This window comes from Neofelis nebulosa, chromosome 8, assembly GCF_028018385.1.
Source record: "Neofelis nebulosa isolate mNeoNeb1 chromosome 8, mNeoNeb1.pri, whole genome shotgun sequence".
NCBI lineage: Eukaryota > Metazoa > Chordata > Mammalia > Carnivora > Felidae > Neofelis > Neofelis nebulosa.
This window is the reverse complement of record NC_080789.1, coordinates 25,718,736-25,741,898: the sequence shown is the minus strand read 5'-3', so window position 1 is coordinate 25,741,898 and position 23,163 is coordinate 25,718,736. Positions and strand designations below refer to the sequence as shown.

General features: G+C 38.0%; 3 protein-coding genes across 15 annotated transcripts in view; 1 reads left to right on the top strand and 2 right to left on the bottom strand.

Moving 5' to 3' along the window:
- The window catches only part of FGD6 (FYVE, RhoGEF and PH domain containing 6), a 120,312-nt gene extending 118,305 nt beyond the window's left edge, over positions 1–2,007 (bottom strand). For all 3 annotated transcript variants that reach the window (XM_058741759.1, XM_058741760.1, XM_058741761.1), the window contains exon 1: positions 1,714–2,007. In XM_058741759.1, coding sequence (XP_058597742.1) covers positions 1,714–1,729 — 16 coding nt within the window. In that variant the 5' untranslated portion in view covers positions 1,730–2,007. The remainder of the gene's footprint in view (positions 1–1,713) is intronic.
- Positions 2,008–2,257: 250 nt separating this feature from the next.
- The window catches only part of VEZT (vezatin, adherens junctions transmembrane protein), a 79,680-nt gene continuing 58,774 nt past the window's right edge, over positions 2,258–23,163 (top strand). For all 9 annotated transcript variants that reach the window (XM_058741740.1, XM_058741739.1, XM_058741738.1 and 6 more), the window contains exon 1: positions 2,258–2,400. In XM_058741740.1, coding sequence (XP_058597723.1) covers positions 2,365–2,400 — 36 coding nt within the window. In that variant the 5' untranslated portion in view covers positions 2,258–2,364. The remainder of the gene's footprint in view (positions 2,401–23,163) is intronic.
- Positions 12,126–23,163, bottom strand: part of LOC131519062 (uncharacterized protein C3orf20 homolog) — a 189,313-nt gene continuing 178,275 nt past the window's right edge. For all 3 annotated transcript variants that reach the window (XM_058741732.1, XM_058741731.1, XM_058741730.1), the window contains one exon: positions 12,126–12,290. In XM_058741732.1, coding sequence (XP_058597715.1) covers positions 12,260–12,290 — 31 coding nt within the window. In that variant the 3' untranslated portion in view covers positions 12,126–12,259. The remainder of the gene's footprint in view (positions 12,291–23,163) is intronic.

Here is a 23,163-nt window from a genome sequence, read left to right as displayed (position 1 = left end):
AGCAAGCCATGGTAAAAACCAACTAACTCAGCTAAACACAGGAAGTAAGTGTTCTTTTAAACACCACAAAAATGTCTGTGGATTAATTGTAAAGTTGATAAAATATAAAAGTAGCTTGCATTATTCTAGGGTAATTCAAATGAAAGAATCAAACTTCCCGACTGAGCCCTGAATCAGATTTACATACTTAAATGCTTCTGGACCTGTTCATTATAAACTGTTAGGACTAGAATTGAAAACAATACATTTAAGGTATGAATATTTTAAATGTGTTTGAAACTCCAAAGGAGGTGAGAGCTAAAATGGCTGGCAAGACTTTTAAATTTCTAAACATTTTAAATTAAGTGGACTGGGTCAGTAATAAAAATTAAAAGGTGAGGTACAGAAATTTAAGATGAAAACAGTTCACCTCGAGTACGTAGAAAGTCTCCCTTTGGTAACGAAAAGAGTTTATAAACAACTTTCACAGTGTATGATAACATATCTCTTATACATACATGTAACATTAAATAGGAAAGATCTGCAGTATGTTCAGGAATACTTCACTCCTTGCTTTCTTATCCTATTGGCTAACTTTTTACCTGGTTAGCTGTAATCTGATTACACCTAGCAATGCAACACTCCAATATATCTATGATTTAAAAATAATACAAATCAGAACATTGAGAGTGCTGTTTGACAGCTTCAAGTTGCAGAAATTTAAAACAAATGCCATGAAAAGCAAAGAAAAATTGATACTTAAGTGCTGATTTTAGAAGTAGCTTTGAGGGGAAGCCTAACACTATTGTACTACAAAATTCTTAATGAAGCGTATTTCTTTAAACATGGGCAAAAGCATAAAGAAAAATCCGCAATACTTAATGCATTATTAAGTTCTGGTTTAAAAATTAACCTATAGTCTTATAAAGTGCTTTTTTTTTTAAAGCGCTTTTAACAGTAATTAGCAATTACTTTACTAATCATGTTGGAAAATAAGAACTGTCCCTTAAGACTGTTTAGAAACACAACGCCAAGAAATGCGCAAAATTCACACAAAGGTAAATTACAGGCTTTGTCATCTGGATGAAGAGAAAGGACTATGGGAGGCAGACAGAAAATAAGGCTTCGACTAACCAGGTAGAAACAGAAAAAACCCCATAAAAACTGGGTGAGGTGAGGAAAACATTGCTATCGACAATTCTACTCCTCTGCTTCTCAGGTAACAGGAAAAACCACGGGGAGAGGAGTCACAATGTCTAAACCTCCGCATCTAGTAAGGGTCAGGGTTTCCAGTTGGTACTGGGTTCAAAGCGACTCAGAGCGGTGGCTGAGTTCAACACTCCGGGAACACTGCCCTTTCCTAGAATAACTGATTTCTTAACATGGGAATCTAAACTATTTTCACACGCAAAGCCAAAGTCGCCCAAACTTTGGGACACACGAGCAGATGTTTCCCTCTTCACGTTTAGTGATTCACCTGGCGCAGAGCTCCCAATGCGGGTCTCCGTTTCAAGGGAGATCCCAAGAGAGACACGATTTCTAACCAGCCCCTCTGGTTAGGAAGGGTCGAAAATATTCGGCAGCACACGCCGTCTGCTCCGTACTTGCCACAGCCCTCGGGAAAGGCAAGGGGAACACCGTTAATCCACCCGGGAGGAGAAAGTTGCTCCAGAGCCCAAGACTAGCAGCGCTCGCTAGAAACTTTCCAGCGGCAGCGCGAGCGCCGTCACTTACCCGCGGCAGAAGTCATGATTCCCTGTGCAGCTCGTTTCCCCGTTAGCCCCCCTCAATCCATGCTCCTCTTACAGTCCATTGTTTCCAGAGTTCTCTTCAAGAAGAGAAAAGCTTCTGCCAGGGGCCGCATTCCGTCCGAAGGTCCCGCGGCGCAAGCAGAGCGCCGCACAAAGGACGCGACCGGCTCCAGGGACCCAGCGGCGCTCCCGGGCGCGAGCCGCAGGCGGCGGGCAGGCGAGCACGAGCGCCTCCCAGCAGAGCTCGGGGAGGACGGCCAGGCACGGGCACGAGCAGGGCTCACCGCGGCTTCGCCGGCGCGCGCCCCAGTCCAGCTCCAGAAAAAAAAAAAAAAAAAAAAAAAAAAAATCTGTACTTCAGGCGCCCCCTGCTCGTCGCAGCCGTAAAAGGCGGACAATAGCTCCAACCTCCTCCAATCAGTGAGCTCGGGCTTCCTCCCGCTCCTGCCCCTCCCACCCACACGCTCATCCTTTGCTCCAATAAGTGGCCCTGAGAGGGGGCGTGCGCTGCGAAGCATTCTGGGAATTGTAGTTTTCTGGACAGACGGGACAGTCGGTAGCAGACGCCGTGGTGCCGCCTGTTCTCCCGCCTTCATTTCCCATCGTGCTGAGGCGGGTGGCATGGCGGAGAAGGATGACACCGGACTTTGACGAAGAGGTGGTTTTTGAGGTAAGGGGAAAATGGCGGTGGATGTGGATTGCCTTTGTTTGAGACGGACAGGGGGGAAGGCGAAGGGCCGATCCCGGGACAACGAATTGGGTGACGCTCCTGCCCGCCTAGGTCCTCGAATCTCGGCGATTTCTGGGCCTAGTGTTGGTGGCAGCCTGACAGGTGTAGCCCCAGGCACCCTTGCCGCGGCAGCCTCGGCCTCAGGCCCGCCCAGAATTCCCAGCTGGGGCTCCGTTGCTAGGCCGGTGGACAGGCGCCCCCTGCTTGTTCCTTCCCCGGGGATGGATATGCTCGCGGGCGTACTCTGCCCGAGCGGGGCGGGGTCCTATCGTGCCTTTTGGATACTCCTGAATACAACTTAGCCTCCCCCTTTTTCGTCCTCGATCTTTTGGGTCAGTATCCAGAAGTGCCTCAGGTCATCCTTCACGGTCGAGGCGTGGCCCTCGTAATGAAGGCAGCAGGTGCCCGTTTTCTAACACGTTTTAAAATCTGTGTGTGGGACCTACTGCGAGTATTTAGGACCAAGGCATATCAACATCTAGGTCTAATTCTTTTGTCCTTTGCCGTTGCGCTAGGTGTAGCCCGTTCTTCTGACTCGAGCCTCTGGGTGTGAGTGCTTTTGTGTGGGACTATTTTAAGACGTTCTCTGCCATCTTGAATGAAACACACGCGCGCGCGCGCACACACACACACACACACACACACACACACTCTCTCTCTATGGCGAGTATTTTGTTGCCACTTATCTATCAGATGCAGGAGAAAATTCACACCCGTTATAGATATATTGCAAATATGTATGCTTTATGTTCACTCATCCAAATAGATTGTAAGAAATTTTTAAAAAGAAATGGCCTATTCCATACAGTGAGAAAGCGAGGCACTAAGTGCAGAATGGTAAATGTTGAAATATGTATAAACTGTCGTTGGAGGATTGATTTGGAAACAGGAGTCTATTCTTGTGGCCTCAGAGAAGCTACACCCAGTAAATGATACCGGAGATAAATCTTGAGCTATGAATCGGATTAGACAGATCGAAAGGAGAAAATGCATTACCGGGAAAGAACTGAATATGCCAAGGTTAGGAGGTGTGAAAGTACCTGGTGTGGAATTTTTTAGGGGAATGAGTGGGAGGGTCGCTGTATAAAGTGGCTTCATGTGGCTAGAATGTAGCAGTAGTGAAAGATAGGGCCATTTTATCAAAATGAGGAGTCGATTGGAGGAGCTCATTAGGGAAGACAAGTGTTTGAATTTTGGAAATGAGAGAAAAAATGATGGAATAATGCCTTGGACAGATAATTCTAAGGTAAAATCAAGGAAGCAGTTACAGATTGAATGTGGGAGCTGAAGGAGAGACAAAAATGTAGGTTACTCAGATTTCTAGGGTAAAGAAAACTGGGCGGATGTTATTTTTTTTTTACCCTATTTTCTTAGATTTCTGAATATAATAGTAATGAATGCCCAAAGAACATTTCATTATAGAAAATAAGCCACAAAATTAAAATTATCTGTTAATCTACCAGCCAAAGATGGCCCCTATTAACGTTACAGTATTGTGTTCTTACAGACTTTTTTTATGCAAATGTATGTTTAATGTGTGATATTTTTTAAAGAAAAATGTATCATACGTAGAATTCTGAATGTATTTTTCACTTAAATTTATCATGAGTCTAACTATTCATTACTCTTTGAAAATATTGTTAATAACATAATATCCCTGCATGCATGTTTATCATAATATAACCATTTTCCCATTATTGGATAATTATATTGTTTCAAAATAACCATTGTATCAACACTGATATGATTCCATCTTTAACTGCAACTCTGATTTTTCCTTAGAATAATTTCTAGAGGTGAAACTAGCAGGTAAAAGGATATGACAATTTTTTAAGACTTATACAGAAAGGTTATACTAATTTATGTTTCCATTAGGAATAAGAGCATTGATTTCACCAAATCCTCAGCAACAGCCTTCTTAGTTTCTTTTGATCTTTGATAATTTGATAGGAAAAATAGCATTCCATTGTTCTAGTGTATATTCTGTGCATTTATTGGAACCATTTTTATTTCTTTACTTGCCTGTTTCTTTTTGTATTTTTTTGTCCATTTTCCTATTGGATGCTAGCTTCTTAAAAATTGACTTGCATGAGTTCTTCATATGTTACTTAGACCTTGTAAGAAATTGTAGAAAATTTCTTCCAGTTTGCTGTTTAATTGATTTGCCTTTTGTCACATACATTAATCTTTTCTGTAGCATAATATTAATGAGGAAAGTGTACAAATCATAAGTGTGTGCAGATTGATGAATTTTAACATGTTGAATACACCAATGTAAGCAGCAGCAGCCAGATCAAGAAACTGAACATCACCATCACACCAGAAGCTACCTCTTATTTCTTTTGTCAGTTCTGCCCACTTCAGATATAACCATTATTCAGACTTGGAATAACGAACTTAATTTTGCCTATTTTTATAGTTTATACACTGTGCAATTCTATTTGTATATCTCTTTTTTGGCTAACTTTTTTTCTTTCTGGTTTTGTTAGATTCATCCATATTGTCATGCGAGCATTTGTTATTTCTCCATAGTATTCCATGTGAACGTATGACAGCTTTTTAATCCATCTTACTGTTCATGGTCTTTGAGTAGCATCCAATTCGGGACTATTATGAATAGTGCTGCTTAGTATGTATGTTTTGTTGAACGTATTTCTTTATTATTATTACTATTATTATTTTAAGTTGGGGCAGAGAGAAAGGGAGGGAATTCCAAGCAGGCTCCACACTGTCAGCCCATTGCAAGTCTCGAACTCAGGAACCATGAGATCATGACCTGAGCCAAGATCAAGAGTTGGATGCTCAACCAACTGAACCACCCAGGCACCCCTTGTTGAACATATTTCTGTTGTATATATATTTAGAAGTGAAATTACTGAGTCATAGGAAATGTATATGTTTACCTTTTGTAGGTACTGCCAAATATTCCAACCCAGTTATACCAGTTTATACTCCTACCAGCAGTCTATAAGAGGTCTAGTTGCTCTACATCCTCACCAACACTTGTTAATATCAGTCTGTTTTGTTTTTTTTTTAAGTGTATTTATTTATTCTGAGAAAGAGAGAGTGCATATGTACACTTATGCACCTGTACCTAAGAGCTGGGGGGGGGGGGGGGCAGAGATGGAGGGGGAGAATCCCAGGCAGGGTCTGTGCTGTTAATTTGCATTTTCCTGATAAGGAAGTTGAGAGTCTTTTTTATATGTTTATGACCCCACCCATTGTTTATCTACTTTTGAAAAGCCAATTCAAGTTTTTTGCATATTTTTCAATTGGGTTATCTCTTTTACTGATTTAAAGGAGTTCTTTACATATATCTGATACACGTCCTTTGTTGGATATGTGTACCTCAGATATCTTATCTCAGGATATATGTAGCACTCTCTTAATTGTGCCTTTCAGTGAACAGAAGCTCTTAACTTTCTTATAATCCAATTAAACCTTCTTTTGTAGTTAGTACTTTTAAAGAAATATTTGCCTACTTTAAGGTTACAAATGTATTTTCTCTCAAAGCTTTATTTTACCTTTTGCATTTAGATCCGTCATCCATGTGGAACTGATTTTTGTATGGTATCAAGTAAAGGTCAACATAATTTGTTTTTCAAATAGATGTCTGGTTAACCTGGCATTTACTCAACTGACCATTCTTCCACTGAACTACCATGTTGCCTTTGTAATAAATTAGGAAACCTTGTATGTGTGGCTCTATTTCTGGATGCTCTCTTTTCCATTGGCCAATTTGACCATTCTTATGCCAATGACATTATTTTAGCCACTATAACTTAATAAAAAATGTCTGATTGGATAAACCTTTCAGCTTTATTTTCCTTCAAGGTTGCTTTTGCTATTTTTGGTCCTTTGCATTTCCAAGTAAATTTTAGAATCAGCTGGTCAATTTCAGTTAAGAAAAAAAAAGGCTGAGATTCTGATTGGAATTGCTTTGAATCTATTGATTGATTCGACAGATTCAATTGATTTGGAGAGACTTGACATCTTTCCAATACTAAATCTTCCAATTTGTGAACATTTTTGCTCTCACCTTCTAAATGAGGCAGTTTCTCATCTCTGTGTTCTAGAACTGATTTTACAAATAGGGAATATAGGGGAGAAAAATAATTTTCCCTCCTCTACCCTTCTAGTTCTTGGCTGAGAACCCTGTATTAAAAGATACATTAGGGGCGCCTGGGTGGCGCAGTCGGTTAAGCGTCCGACTTCAGCCAGGTCACGATCTCGCGGTCCCTGAGTTCGAACCCCGCGTCGGGCTCTGGGCTGATGGCTCGGAGCCTGGAGCCTGTTTCCGATTCTGTGTCTCCCTCTCTCTCTGCCCCTCCCCTGTTCATGCTCTGTCTCTCTCTGTCCCAAAAATAAATAAAAAACGTTGAAAAAAAAATTAAAAAAAAAAAAGATACATTAACAGAGAAAAACAAACAAGTTTATTAACATGTATACCTCATTTGTTCATGGGATATACTGTGAAAAACCAGAGCTAGACAATATTTAAAGCAGTAAAAACAGATTTTAATCCTGGCTATCACAATAGAAGAGACCTCAGTGAGAACCAGACTTAGTTGCAAATATAGCCTGGGCAAGAGGGAATTTAATTACTAAGAGGAAACACTGGGATAAGAGGGGTTTTGGGGAGCCTGGGTGGCTCAGTCAGTGAAGTGTCCGACTTCAACTCAGGTCATGATCTCGCTGCTTGTGGGTGCGAGCCCCTCATCGGGCTGTGTGCTGACAGCTTGGAGCCTGGAGCCTGCTTCGAATTCTATCTCCCCCCTCCCCTGCCACTCACATTCTGTTTCTCTCTCTCTCAAAAATACATAAACATTAAAAAAAAAAAAAAAGAAGAAGAAGAAGAAAGAGTGGTTTTGGCTAAACTGATCTAATAGAAGAATTCTTGCTAAAGACAGGGGTGGGGTGGGTGGGGGTTGGACATCAACCTGGGTGGGTGATAGAAAATGAGGAACCCAGTATCTATCAAGGTTGTTATGCTCATGAAGCTGAGAACACGTGATCACGATCATAAGCAACAACGTAAGAGTCAGGAAACCATCCCATCTGCCTCTCGATAACCCACAAAGCTGGTACAGTGGTACTGGAACTCAGAATCTATCCACTGTCTCTACCGCAACTGCCTCTGCATTACCAGAAAGCTGGTAACACATATTGGAACAAAGGAAAGAAGGAAGGAGGAAGAGAGAAAGAAAAGCCCACTTTATATCTAGAATCCTAGCTGCAAGATAATTTGAGAAATCTTACATTTAGCTTTCCTGTCTCTTAAACCTCTCCTACCCTAAGAAAATTTGACTGGATATTTTTGGTGTATTTGTTTTAACACTGTTGTTTTAATGATTTTTAGAGTCAGACGTCAAACGCATTTATGTCTTAAGACTTACTCAGGGGGCGCCTGGGTGGCTCAGTTGGTTGAGCAACTGACTTCGGCTTAGGTCATGATCTCACGGTTTGTGAGTTCGAGCCCCGCGTCAGGCTCTGTGCTGACAGCTCAGAGACTGGAGCCTGCTTCAGATTCTGTGTCTCCCTCTCTCTCTGCCCCTCCCCCGCTCATGCTCTGTCTCTCTCTCTGCCTCAGAAATAAACATTAAAAAAAATTTTAAAAAAAAGACTCAATGTCATATGCTACATTAAAATTAAAATTTTAAATTTTAAGTCAAGCAGAGTTTTGGAAAGTACTCCCAACTATGTCCTTTCCCTACTTAAAACTCTTTTTTAAGTGCCTTGATTTAATATCAATTTCCTGGAGTATTAGCATCTCTACTATCTTTTCTTATAATATTGACCCAGAGGTCATCTTTGAGTGCTGCTACTTTGGGAGGACCAGGGCTACACTGAAAGATGATGTAGTAGAGAATTAAGAAAGAAAAGAAAGAGTGAGATTCCCAGGTCCAGGTCCCAGTCCTTGCCCCAGAATCTGACCTTCTTTTTATCAGTACTAGACTCCAAATATACCTTCAAAGTTAATTCTGTTATCTTGGAACCTAACAACCCCAAGAGGCTCCAATGGAAAGGAGTGGAAAGCATAACCTCAGACTTGGACCTCTCAGGCAGAACAACAGGACAAAGTTTCGAAAATGATGAACAGCATGTCTAACATGGGTACTCTGCAAAATAAATACTGAAATGCCAATATCATCATTTTACTCTGTAATTGTTACCTGTAAGATCTTTTGAGAGTATGTAGTCTCTATTGGCCTTAGGCAGGTGTTATAAAGTTCTGATGTTGCTCTTTTGTAGCTTTCAGATTTTTCCATTATAAATTAATTGCAGAACTTTGAGCCATTCATCCTATTTTGAATCCTTCCATGCCCAGAGGAAAGAGTACCTGAAAATAAGAGGTTTTTATCTGAAGGACAAATATTTCTACCTCTTTGCATTATTTGTAGTGTATCTAAACCATTTCTTCGTAACTACACTATAGGGACAAAGTTGTCCTCAAGGGACTCTTTACTCTTTCATATCTGTCCATGATAACCCTATTTCGGTGGCTGAATTCTTTGGTTTTTGTTGAAATTCATTCTCTTTTCCTTTGTTCATGACTGGGAAAGCTAATTTTTGCACCTCTTATCTCTATCTCTTTCCCTCCTTCGTACTTCTCAGTAAATTATTAAATGTTAACTCTTTGTTGCCATTATGTTCAGGCGTACTCCTCCCCTTCCCCACACTAAGATAAATGTGAGATGGCTCTCACCCAATCTCTCACACGTAAAAGTCAGTGTAAAAAATCCTTCCTTACTTGAGAGATTCTCCTTTCTTTATGTTATTTTTATATATTTTAATTTAAAAAATTTTAATTCCAGTATCCTTTCTATATTTGAAGGTTAAATATTATTTGTAGATTCTTTCTATTTGCATTATTGATTTGACTAATGGAAGAAAATTGTTTTTTGTCTGTGAATGTATATATTGACAGTATTTGGTATTTTGATAATGGAATTGCTGTCTGGAATAATTATAAAATTTAAGGTATTGTTGTGTCATCTCATTTTCACTTAAAATTCATCTTCAGTTTTCTGCGGTACATAAAATTCCACAATTGTATAAAATACTCTACTTCTAAATAGTAGCTGAGCTTGGAAGCATAGCAAAACTCATGCTTTTATCACTATCTGAAATTGAAAGAATACTTATTAATGAGTTGTTAAATTAGAACCCTATTGACATAAAAGATTAATCATTAAGGCCAAAGCTAGTTTATTACCAGATGTGCAATAATAAATTTGTTTAACACAAGTTATAAAAATTATTCTTGGGGAACAAGTCTTTGCTTTTTTCTGTCTGGGTGATATTCCTTCCATTTTGGCTTCACATATCCACAGATCTCTAATGAGGATTTTAACATTTAAAAAAGTAAAATAAAACCAATGAAACAACAGATTTGGGGCAAAAAAAAAAAAGAGTTTAACATTAAAAAAATTAAAAAAAAATTTTTAATGTTTATTTTTGAGAGAGAAGTGGGGGAGGGGCAGTTGAGAGAGGGAGAGAGAGAATTCCAAGCAGGCCCTACCTACACTGTCAGCACAGAGCCTGACATAGGGCTTGAATGTACAAACTGAAATCATGACCTGAGCTGAAACCTAGTCCGATACTTAACTGACTGAACCACCTGGGTGCCCCAGTGCTTGAATTATTTTTATGGTTGTCTTGGTATTTTTACACAGTTCTATTAAAGGCTTTCTTTTTTTTTAAGTTTATTTATTTTATTCTCTACACCCAGGATGGGGCTTGAACTCATAAGGTTGAGTAAATAAGAGTCAAGCCCTTAGAGTTCTCCATTAATTAGGAAATACAGGAAGAGATTTGGCTCATTTCCAGTCCATTTTTAGATCAGGAACTCTTACTCAATTTTAGTTTTCTCAGTTCTGTACCAGTGTTTCTGTAGTTCCCAAAGTTGGGATTTTGTTGATTAATCCACACCATTAATTTCATGTCTCTTTAACAACTTTATTGAAGTGGATTTTCTACTTCTATATATATCTTGCCCCATCCTTTTAGTTTCACTCTTCCTTACAGATTTTCCCTTTCTGATGAAAGTGCATAATACGTCATTTTGAGAGAAAAATCTCTCCTTTATCTCTTAAGGGAACCACAAATGCTTTTTCTACTCTTTTTATTATCATTTGAGATAAGGAAAAAAGACAATAAGGTTGGATGTGATCTAATAATATCCAGACCTCATTCTAATGTTTATCGCATGCTCTTCTCACAACATGTTGCCTGTGTGTTTGACTTGGTTCTAATTTTTTTTTAAGTAGTTAAAAATGAGTTTTACTTCCTCACCTTGCTTCTGCCCTGCATCCAATAAATGCCCATTATATGCCAGTTCATTAATCAGATACTAAATGATATTAAGGGTAGAATCAGAACTAGGGAGCACTCAATCCACCATTGCTACCTTCCTTTCTCTTAGTTAAGACCAAGTCATTGTCGTTCTTTATATTTAATCAGTTGAGTGTATAAGCTGTGCAAGTCAGTTTTCTCCCTTTGCATCTCTTCAAGCTTTTTTTTTTTTTTTTTGATGGATAGATTTTGTTTTGTACTATATACAATTGTACTTAAGTACATTCGTGCTATTGTATGGAAAAAATGTGAAGTCACTCTTTTTAAAACTTTTTGTTGTGTATAACACTTTATATGATTAATTGGATAAGATTGATTTTGATTGGAAAATCTTAGAAGCCTGCAGCCAGGAAAATTTATGAATATAAGTCTTACCTGCTGCTAGTTTACAAAAAATTTTTAAGTAAACATAATTATTAAGTAATATCCTTTAAAGGTGTTTAAAAACCCCTACTCCTTCTATTACTTCTGCAGTTACTGAGTGATATTGAAGGAATTATGTTGAGGTTTTTTTCAAAGAGCTGCTTCTGATTGGAAAATGCTTAGTAATGATGAAGACACACCCTCCAGTTCAGTGGCCATTTTGTAGTGTGGTTCTTCTGGAGAAACAAGTGGGAACCATCAAAGAAAGAAGTGTATGGATCAGAAGAATATGGGCAAAAGGCAATAAATTTTTCATCTAGGTCAATTGGAGAAATTATAACTATGCTGTCCGTGAGTAGTTTAATTAGTAAGACCAATTTTTCTGGATGCTTTTAGCTTACTTAATCTTTTTGATTTCTGTGATTAGATTTGCTTTGCTCGTATTGAGGAACAATTAAATTAATGCTTGGATTCAGGGCTTTGGGTATAGTAATTTAGAAGTTACGTTGAAATATGTAAACCACAGGGGCGCCTGGGTGGCGCAGTCGGTTAAGCGTCCGACTTCAGCCAGGTCACGATCTCGCGGTCCGTGAGTTCGAGCCCCGCGTCGGGCTCTGGGCTGATGGCTCGGAGCCTGTTTCCGATTCTGTGTCTCCCTCTCTCTCTGCCCCTCCCCCATTCATGCTCTGTCTCTCTCTGTCCCAAAAATAAATAAAAAACGTTGAAAAAAAAAATTTTAGAAATATGTAAACCACAAAAAGTATTTCCTGTTATTTTAGAATTAATTTTGCAAGGTACTTTTTATGGTATTATCTATCCAAGGTTTAAGGTTGGGGGTAGGGGAAGCAGTGAGTAGTTATTTTCAAATTATGCTTTCTGATTGTGTACTGATTTAAAGATGAGTGAAAAGTCTGTAGGAATTCAGTATATTGACAATATAATTAATTGTAATGGGTAAATTTATTTTCCTTTGTAGAGTTTGTAAATTATGACAATTTTAGCTCTTTATATCTAAAAGCATTTTCATTAAAAATACAGAAAACAGCTACCTTGCATAATTTGGTAATGACACTCTTCCTCATCAGCTTATTTTGTGATGTTCTGCAGTTAACCTGGAAAGAAATAAGGAAATAATAGCAATTAACAACAGGAATTCCTCCTTTTCCATCATATTTTCCCAGAAAATTGCTGTTTTACATGTAATAATTACATTTATACCTATAGCTATAAGCTATATTCAAGGAGAAAAGACTTCTAAAATATTTTTAATAGCTAATAAATAATTGTTTCCAGGCAAATATCCTCCAACAAAGCCCTTAATTATAGAAAATCTTTTTTTCATAAAGATTTTGTTTTGAATAAAAGGTCTTTTAGAGATTCCTTTGGCATGGCAGAAACTTTTAAAAATATATAACTTACATTACAGTACTTTCTTTTCTGAAGAAATTAAAAACAGATATAAATCTTTAAAGAAAAGTTACCTGTAAGTAATTTGATAGATTGTTTTAACAAGGGACTGGAAACAAAGCCTTCTAGGTAAGCACAGGTTTATTATAAATTGAAGTCTTCATTGACAAAGTCACTCCTACATTATACACTTTCATATCTCTGTGCCAATGCCTCCTGTCTTCTACTGCCTTCTGTTAGTAGCTAACTGCCTTTTCCTACTGCTTCTTGTGTTTAATAATGGACTTAAAGAGATCAGATGACATCTGACATCTGACAGCAGTTAGCATTTGATATTTTACTGACATTTTAAATAATGGAACTGTGTAATAGTTGACTAGATGATTAATTTTGATATAGACAAGTGCACAGGATCATTCTATTCATTTGCTAAACTAACAATTCAACACCTTTTTTTTTTTTTTTAATTTTTTTTTTGGTTTATTTATTTTTGAGACAGAGAGAGACAGAGCATGAATGAGGGAGGGTCAGAGAGAGAGGGAGACACAGAATCTGAAGCAGGCTCCAGTCTCTGAGCTGTCAGCCCAGAGCCCGACGCGGGGCTCAAACTCACGGACTGTGAGATCGTGACCTGAGCCGAAGTCGGCCGCTTAACCGACTGAGCCACCCAGGCGCCCCTCAACACCTTTTTTATTAGGCCTTACACTGGGCACCTTTTTCCGCACAAATAACACATGAATGTATTCTCATTATGAAAAAGTCAAATAATACAGGGAAAGCATCAGCCCTCCCTTAATCTTCCTTTTCTTCCTAGAAGTAACCACTCTCCTCAGTTTTCTGCCAGATCATTTTCAGTGCAATTATATTCATATATACATATAAGCAAATATATACTCATAATACACATAGAAATGTTGTATAATATCTATAGGATCAATGCCTAGTAGAATTGCTAGATCAATGGATATATTAATATTTTTACATACTCCCATTAATGGCATCTGAAGTATCTTTTTCCTTATACCCTTACCAACACTATACATGACCAAACTTAAGCGTTGCCAACTATCAGGTTAAAATTATATCTTTGTTTGAATTTGCACTCCTTCAATCAAAGGTAAAGTCTAGCATGTTTTTATTTGTATTCACCCATTTGTGTATTTTTTTTCTTTGAACTGCCTCTTTATATCCTTTGCCCATATTTGTAGTTTTTAATATTTTCTTATTGGATTATATGGTTTTATCATAAAGAAATTAGTTTTATCATATGTTGGCCATATTTTCTCTTAAGTGTCATAAGAGTTGTTTTAAAAACTCAGGGAGATAGCCTTGAGAATAATTTGGAAGAATAAGGTACTGTTGTTTTTATAGTCCCAGGATTCTTTGCAGCCAGTTTCAAGGTTTGTGTAATCTGAGGTAAATACATACAAATTATAACTTATCTGAAGAGAAATGATTGGGAATAAAAGTAGGTATTATCGGGAGAATTATGCTTTGTTGAATTTTCTAACTTAATCTGTTAGCTAATTTTTAAATTACAAGTCCAGTTTCTGGTTAAAAAAAACACAACTATATAAAATACTGTATTAGACTGAGTTAATGAATTTTACTCTAAATTTGTTGCAACGTAGTGAAATAAATAACAGTTTTGGTTCTCTGTTGGCTTGTGTAGATTCAAATTCTGGCTCTCTTATTTCTGTGACCTTGGCTAAGTTACATGTTCTTTCTATGTCGTAGTTTTTCTCTTTTCTCAAACGAGCTCTGCCTCATAAAGTTATCATAAAGGTAAAATGAGTTACCACATAAAATGCTTAGAAATGTGCCTGGTACTTAGAAATGAACGTAGGTAATCAGTAAATGTTTGGTGCTGCTGTTTGGGGACGAATTAGTGGGGGAGAGAATCAACCCAATAGATGTGAACTGACACTGATCATTCTCCTGTGAGAAGAAAAGTGCATCTCAGTAATATTGAACAGAATTCACAGCCTCCACTGACATTTCCAAACCAGAGATAAACACTGTTGGAACCTATGAAATGAGCCGGTGGAGCAGGTCAAGGACCGTTTCCGGACTCCCCCCTGCTTGTGGCCCCCATAGCCTGTGGGAAACTGCAGCACTGGAATACTTGCTTAATTTTGTTTGTGTGATCTTGATCATGTTTGTGCCTGCTATGGCTCTATCACCTTTGGTGAGTGGATTTCTAAATTGATAATCTATCGCCTGTAGATTATTTTTCCTCTTTGCATTTATACCTGAAAATTTCCCTTTGGTTTTTGCTTGAATTATTCCCGATTGTACTTTGTTAACCCTAAGATAATAAGTATAGAACTCTTTTAAGAATGAGTAAACAGAAAAGTCATGGAGCCTAAAACAATTCTATGAAGATTTGGAGTTGCCACGCTCCAACAAAGTATATTCACAGAAGGGGAAAAAAAAATCCAGATTTGTGTTTCCAGATTAAAGTGGCTATAGTTCTATGAAACCTAAAGCCACCAGTGAAGGGGGAATAATTTAATAATTTGAGATGAGGACAACCTGAAGAGAGGAAACAATACCCCTGAATTAAAAATTGTACCATGCAGGATCAGCATTTTGGACCTTAAGTGAATAAAATCTGATAAATAAGTATGTTGTTAACCATGTCTTTTACTTTCTGTATTCTGATGCATTGATCATCTCAGGACCTTACTGACCCTGGAGGGATTGCCGCTCCCAGAGTTAACCAATTCCTAAGAGATAGCAAACCGTTCATCTAGGTAACACACCTCTCACCTGGCCACGACGCATCTGCCCTAATCATCACAGGGTCAGATACCACACCTCACTAGGGACAACCCCTATGCTTCAGAGCCTGCTGAAATTATGCAGACTAGCCAGTTTTAAGCCTGCTTCCCTTGCCTTCCTCATTCCTTCCCAAAGAAACCACAGTAAAGGCCGTGATCCATAATTTCATCCCTCTCCCCTCTTGACCAACCCTGGTGCTGCCACCATGACCTCCCCTTCCTCATGGCATGGCCTGCCTCCATCTTTTGAGATCTATGAATATAACTGTCTTTTCAATGGCAGTCATCTCCTGATCTGTTGGCCTTACCTGAGCAATGAAACTTACATTTTAAAACAATAAGGGATACCTGGCTGGCTCAGTCGGTGGAGCATGCAACTCTTGATATTGGGGTCGTGAATTCAAGCCCTATGTTGGGTGTGGTCCTTACTTTAAAAAAAAATAAATGAAAGAAGACTTCTTCTAGATACCCTTTTTCCTCAGAGACAGTTTTATGTTATTATTAAGGGTGTAGGCTTTGGACTCAGACCAAAGCTGATTAGTCTTACACTATTTAACTTAGCCACGTTTTTGACTTCATATGCCCTAATTTCCTTCTAAAATGGTAGGAATAGTAATAATTTCGCTTTAGAAGTTTGTTGTTGAGAGTAAAGTATTATAGGGGCGTCTGGGTGGCTCAGTCAGTTGGGCGTCTGACTCCGGCCCAGGTCATGTTCTCATAGTTCGTGGTTCGACAGCTCAGAGCCTGGAACCTGCATCAGATTCTTTGTCTCCCTCTCTCTCTGCCTCTCCCCTGCTCACACTCTGTCTCTCTCAAAAATAAACATTAAAAAAAAATTTTTTTTAAGTAAATAAAGTATTATAAAACATCCTTAACTTAATGCCTACCATATAAGCAACTCAAGAAATGTTAACTTTCTTTACTATTACTCTATTTTCCAGCTTCGGCTCTACTCTTTTCTGAAATATTGGCCTCTTGTAAGGCCTTCTTATCTTCTCATCCTCTGTATTACCTCTAGCTGATCTCTTCTACTCAATATGTTCCCATACCTGTACCCTACTATGTGGGTTTACCACCATACCTATTTGCTAAAAGCTCAGATCTGTGCATTCAAACTGGGCCACTTTCCTGATCTCCAGATATTTTAGGTCTAAATTATTCACATTTGAGTATCTCATAGGCTCCCTCTTCAACCTTGTTGTGCTGCCACTATTTTATATTTCAGTAAATAACACCACCTAATTGTCCAAACCAGAAATCTAGGAGTCACCTTGCCCCCCTCTGTTGCCAGCCGCTTTCAAGCATAAATGGGTAGTAAATTTGAAGAGACGGTATTCACAAACTAAAGAGTGTTTATTACATTTTGAGAAAGGGAGTAGGGGCGAAGGGTAAGATAAAGGTATTTCGCAGTTTATATCTTTTTGTGTTGTTTGAAATTTTTATTTAAAAATAGCAATATGGTCAAAAAAATTTTTTTGTGAAATTGAACAATTGAATTTCCTTTTATAGCATAAAAACAGTTAACTTTTTCTTAAATATTCCCAGAGAGAAGTTAATGGCAGAAAAGTCCTATAATTCTAGTGCCAGACATATAGAAGGTGCTCAATAAATATTTGATTAGTGATAAATGAACAAATTGATGGTTGGATTGCCATTTGTTTTCCCTTTCTAGCTAAGTGATTTTTCTAGTGGAATGCCGCCAGCACTCAGTCAGTGGCATCTAGAAAACAGCAGATAGTTGGTGAGAAACCAGAATCAGAATTTGACCAGTAGTTGTTGTAGACTACAAAGGGCTTTCTAAAAGTGTGTCTGCGAACAGCTCCTTCTGGGAAAGAGAAGGAGAGAGTCCATAGGGTACATAAGAGCATAAGAGTTAGTGTGAAAGAGCATCTGAGGTTCTTAGCCTGACACATGTGCTTGGTTGTAAGCCTATAGCATTAAGATGTGCCCATAACCGAATGCAAATTGGTGCAGCCGCTCTGGAAAGCAGTGTGGAGGTTCCTCAGAAAATTAAAAATAGACCTACCCTATGACCCAGCAATAGCACTGCTAGGAATTTACCCAAGGGATACGGGAGTACTGATGCATAGGGGCACTTGTACCCCAATGTTTATAGCAGCACTCTCAACAATAGCCAAATTATGGAAAGAGCCTAAATGGCCATCAACTGATGAATGGATAAAGAAATTGTGGTTTATATACACAATGGAATACTACGTGGCAATGAGAAAGAATGAAATCTGGCCTTTTGTAGCAACGTGGATGGAACTGGAGAGTGTGATGCTAAGTGAAATAAGCCATACAGAGAAAGACAGATACCATATGGTTTCACTCTTATGTGGATCCTGAGAAACTTAACAGAAACCCATGGGGGAGGGGAAGGAAAAAAAAAAAAAAAGAGGTTAGAGTGGGAGAGAGCCAAAGCATAAGAGACTGTTAAAAACTGAGAACAAACTGAGGGGTTGATGGGAGGTGGGTGATGGGTATTGAGGAGGGCACCTTTTGGGATGAGCACTGGGTGTTGTATGGAAACCAATTTGACAATAAATTTCATATATTAAAAAAAATAAAATAAAAAAATAAATAAACACTGAAATCATTGAAATAGTAAAAAAAAAAAAAAAAAAAAAAAAGATGTGCCCGTAACCAAACTTTGCTCTTGATGGCTGGTTAAAATTTCAATGCATAAATTCAGATGTAGTTATTTTGAACATAACTCATTTCACTCTTAGAATGCCTATTGAGTTTTAGATTACAAGTCATGGAAAAATAAGTAATTTTCCATTTAGGTGTTTGCTTCTTAAATCTATCATTCTCCCAAAATAAGAAGTGAGGAAAACAGCTGTTGGGCTACTTAAGTTTTGTCAATTTTTCAATCTATGATTGCTCATATTCTAAAACAACATTTCTCAACCTTAGCACTATTGACAGTTTGAGCTGGATACCTCTTTGTGGGGTTCTCCTATGCATTGTAGGATGTTACATAGCATTCCTGATCTCTGCCTACTAGATGCCAGTAACATTCCTCCCCTCCTCAGTTATAACAGCCAAAAATATCTTCAGACATTGGAGTTGGGGGATGGGTGCAAAATCTAGTTTGAGGACTACTGCTCTATAGGAACGTACTGTTTGGTTTTTGTTTATGTTTTTTAACTGTCTTAATGGTATTTTTAAAACATGGCTCCAAAAATCACAAAATTGAGACTTTTTATTCCACAAACTTTTAATTAGTTTGTGGAAGGTAAATATGAATAATTGACTTTGACAGGTAATTAGTCATTTATTTGTGACTAATAAGTCACAAGACTGGTAAGTCTCCACTAAGACTGGTTACTTAAAATCTTATTGCTAGAGGATACCTTTGACATTTGTTATCCTTGGTGGGAGTATTGAGTGACCTGGGCATAGTTGTAGAAAGTTTGCAAATCCAAATATTTGCCCAATGTTATATGAATACTTTTTATGAATACGTAAAATATCACATACATATGTTGCAGTGGGTTAATTGGTGCTAGTATAATTAACTCAGAAATTCATTTAAAGATGAAGCTAAATTAACATTTGCTTTTTGTCATATTCTCTTTCAGCAGATATTAGAAGGACCACTACCATTATATGGAAATTTGTAAAGACTTGAGTGTTCTAGTCTAAAATTTAATAAGCTTATCTTTTTCCCAGAGTAAAATAATAAATGGAATTTTCTCAATTTTACATTTTTCTGCCATACTATTTTCTTAAATCTTTTATACCAGACTCTAGGAAAGCCTGGCATCTCATTTTTTTAAACTTATAATGGACTTTTAAAATTATACATAAAAGGAGAGAATAATACAGTGAAAGGTCTCTATACCCACGACCCAGCTTCGGCTTGAACAGCTGTTAATATTTTGCTAAACTGTCTGATATGTTTCTCTCCCACGCCCACCTTTTTTTTTTTTTTTGGAGTATTTTATGAGACTGATGCGCTGCCCACTGTGCCAAGAGGGCCACTTTCTTGGAGTATTTCAAAGCCGATCCCAAACATTACCTGATTTTACCTGTAAATTCTTTAGTATGCATCTCTAACAGACAAGTGTGCTCTCTTCTTTTTTTAAATGCTAACTCCAATATAATTATTTAATAAAATTAGTAATTCCCTAATAATTGTCACCAGCCAGACCTAACGACTGGACCTTTACTGTTCACCTGCTTGTACTCACTGACCTTTGTCCCACAGTTTTCCTTACACTCTTCTTTCCAGCTTATATCTCTGAAGTCAGGCAAAAGACCAAGGGGCATAGCATCCTGTGATAGAAACTGGAACTACTCCTTAAGCAATAAGGACTGCCTGGACAAACAACTCTAGCCAGCCCAGACCACCTAGACCAGTTTGAATTGAACCCCCAACTCATGCCTATGCAGGTGGACCATGGATGGAGTGACCCATAGAGTGACTGTCAGTTACCTTTACCTCATTGTAATGACAAAATCTCTGCCCAAGGAGAAGCACAAGCCTCATTTACATAACCTAGGGTACATGTAAAGGCATGTTTCCTTAGGATGCATGTGCCACTTGATGCTTGCCTCTAAGTGATGACAAGGCTCCCCTATCTAAATATTCATTGTAATCCTTAATAAAAGAAACCCGTTCACCCTTGCTCAGGGAGTCAGGCTTTGGAAGTTATTTATTCCCCATGCTGTCCTTATTTGCTGCAAATAAAGTTTCCTTTGTGTGACAACTTACCTGTTGTAGTTCTATTTTTGACTCATCGAGGAGCAAACCCACGTTTAGTTAGATTACAGTATCACCTAATATCTAGCCTGCATTTGGATTTCCTCGAGTATCTAAAAAATGTCTTTGTATAGTTGTTCAAACCAGGATGTAGGCAAAACTCATATATGACATTTGGGTGATATTTGGATGTCCCTTTAGTCTTGAGCAGTTTCCTCCACTTCCTTTATTATATGGTTCATTTGTTGAAGAAACTGAGTAATTTGATATGTAGAATTTCTGTATTCTGGCATTGGCTGATTGCATAGGATAAGATGGCATTTGATTTAGCATAAAATTATAATATTTTAGCATACCACTTTTTTATCTTGTTTCTCACAGAACATCATGGGGGGTTTTTTTGGTGTTTTTTTTTTAATAATGTTTATTTCTTTTTAAGAGAGACAGAGTGTGAGCAGGAGAGGGGCAGAGAGAGAGGGAGACACAGAATCCGAAGTAGGCTTCAGGCTCTGAGCTGTCAGCACAGAGGCCAACGCGGGGCTTCAAACCCAAGAACTTCGAGATCATGACCTGAGCTTAACGCTTCACCGACTGGGCCTGAGCCACCCAAGCGCCCTGATGAGTTTTGTTTTACCACTTGAACAAGTTTAAGAAAATAGCATTCTTATTTTGTACTTAAGGAAGCTGGGACCAAGAGAGGATTTTCCTGAAACATGGCAGCCTATCTGGAAAGTATCAAAACAGTCAGTATTTTCTTTGGTAGTTGAAAGCAGTGGTCTTATCAGAAATAGCATAGAAGGAAGCTTTTTAGCAAGGACCTCACCTGTTTTGTTTTGTTTTCTTCCCTATGCCTAGATATTGCTTGGCACATAGAAAATGTTCCATTAGTATTTATTAATGAATGAGTTGCCTAATTTTGCCATTGTTGCCAGGTTGCCTATTCCATCTCTGGCCTAGAACCTGGAAGGTTACAACGTATTCTCTCTGTAAGTGTTTAAAGCAGTTCAGAAGAGAGAACCTAATAATAAAAGTATTTTACCCATCACCTCAATTTCTGCACTAGTTTATCTTCCTTTTTAAATGCAAACCAGCAATAATGGTACTGGCACTTATGCAGAATGCACCACAAATCATGCAGAAAGCAAACAATGCATTAAATGGGTGGTTCAAGCTTTATATATCCATCAGTGTGGGATCTGATATCTTTAATGTGTGGGTGGGCATGAAGTGCAGGTAGTCATGGACTTAAATGAGTCATTTTCTTGAAGTGCTTGTTCAGCAAAAATGTTGGGGTTTCCTGTCTATTTTTGTTTATTTTTCTTACAAAAATAGGTTTCAGCCATCACAACAATCTTAGCACAACCAGAGACTCTTGGCTGTCTTTCATTTAGCAAAATTCTTTCTGGTGCTATGATGTGTGTTTTCTGTCAGGCTAAAATTTACAGGAATAGTGAACCACAAGGATTTCCTGAGGAGAAGCTCCCACATGCTGTGTCTGAGGTTTCTCGTATTTCTTTTGGCAACACTATCATTCTACAATACTACAGAATTATAGTTTGAGTCCAGTGCTAATAATTTTTTACAAGAAAACAACTTAACTGAAGTATTTATGCTTCTATTTTGCTTGAACCAAGGAAAAAAGTTATAACCAAAAATTACCTATCATCACCTACTCTACCTTGCCCTCTACAAAAAAAAAAGTCCCTTTCTGAGGCTGCCATCAACCTATAATAATATTTACCATATGAAGCTTAGAAATTTCTATGTATTCGTTTATAAATTTAATACCCCAACCTACAAATACAGTGATTAGGGCTGTTGCAACATGGAGCCTGATCTTGTCGTAAAAGAAGAAATACATTATTTTATATATTAGGCTGTCACATTTTAATAACTAACATATTTGCCTTTTTCTTTCTTTTTTTTCAAGTTTTTTTAAAATGTATTTTGAGAGAGAGAGAGAGAGAGAGAGACCAAGAGCAAGCAGAGGAGGGGCAGAGAAGGAGAGAATCCCAAGCAGGCTCTGCACCAGCTGCATGGACCATGATGTAGGGCTTGATCTCCAAACCACGAAATCATGACCTGAGCCAAAACCAAGAGTTGATAGCTTAACCAACTGAGCTACGCAGGCAACCCCATTTGCCTTTTTCACTTCTCACTCATGCATAGGGTAGAAAAAGCTTGTCTATATGGTTTCATATTCCACATTAAAATCAACCTTCTCTAAACTATCACTTGTGGAGTTTTGTTATGGGTATTCTTTGGTAATACAATTGTCAGAAAAGACTTAAAAAATATTCCCTTTCTAGGGGTGCTTGGGTGGCTCAGTCAGTTAAACGTTTAACTCTTGTTTTTGGCTCAGGTCATTATCTCATGGTACAAGTGATTGAGCCCTGCGTAGCTATTAGCTCAGAGCCTACTGGAATTCTCTGTCTCCCTCTCTGTCTCTGCCCCTCCCCAGCTTGTGCTCACGTGCTCTCTTTCAAAATAAATAAATACACATTTCAAAGAAAAAAAAGAATCCAGCTCTCTCCTGTTAAGCCAGGTAGTAAGGAGGTTTGCAAAAATGTAAAACAATCCATCTTGTTCAATACCTTTCTTTTTCATTTTGGAGAAATAGTGTTCTCATTAAAAATTACATTATTTACATTAATATTGTAATGGGTTTACTGTTATCTTAAGTAAATTAATAAATATTTTAATTTTTTTAGTTTTAATTTCTAATATGATAAATGTTGTTGGACATCCACAAAAACTCTTTGGGGCTCTCAATAATTTTTAAGATCCTAAAGAGGTTTTGAGACCCAAAAAAATCTGTGAACTGCTAGTCATGATCTGGTTTTCTGAGATCTGTCAAATAGTACACAGGTTACTTGGCAGTTTCAGAGAAAACGTGATGGTAATTTTAGCCCCCAAACACTTTTTTTAAATTAATAAAATAATAATTTTACCAACAATCACTTTGCACTCTTAAAATTTGCTCAGTTGTGCTATGAGGTCTAATTTGGTCGGTTCATCTTAGTTAATGTTCAGTTTGTTAACCAGGGGATCTTTGTTTTTCATTTGTGTGTTATCATTGGTTAA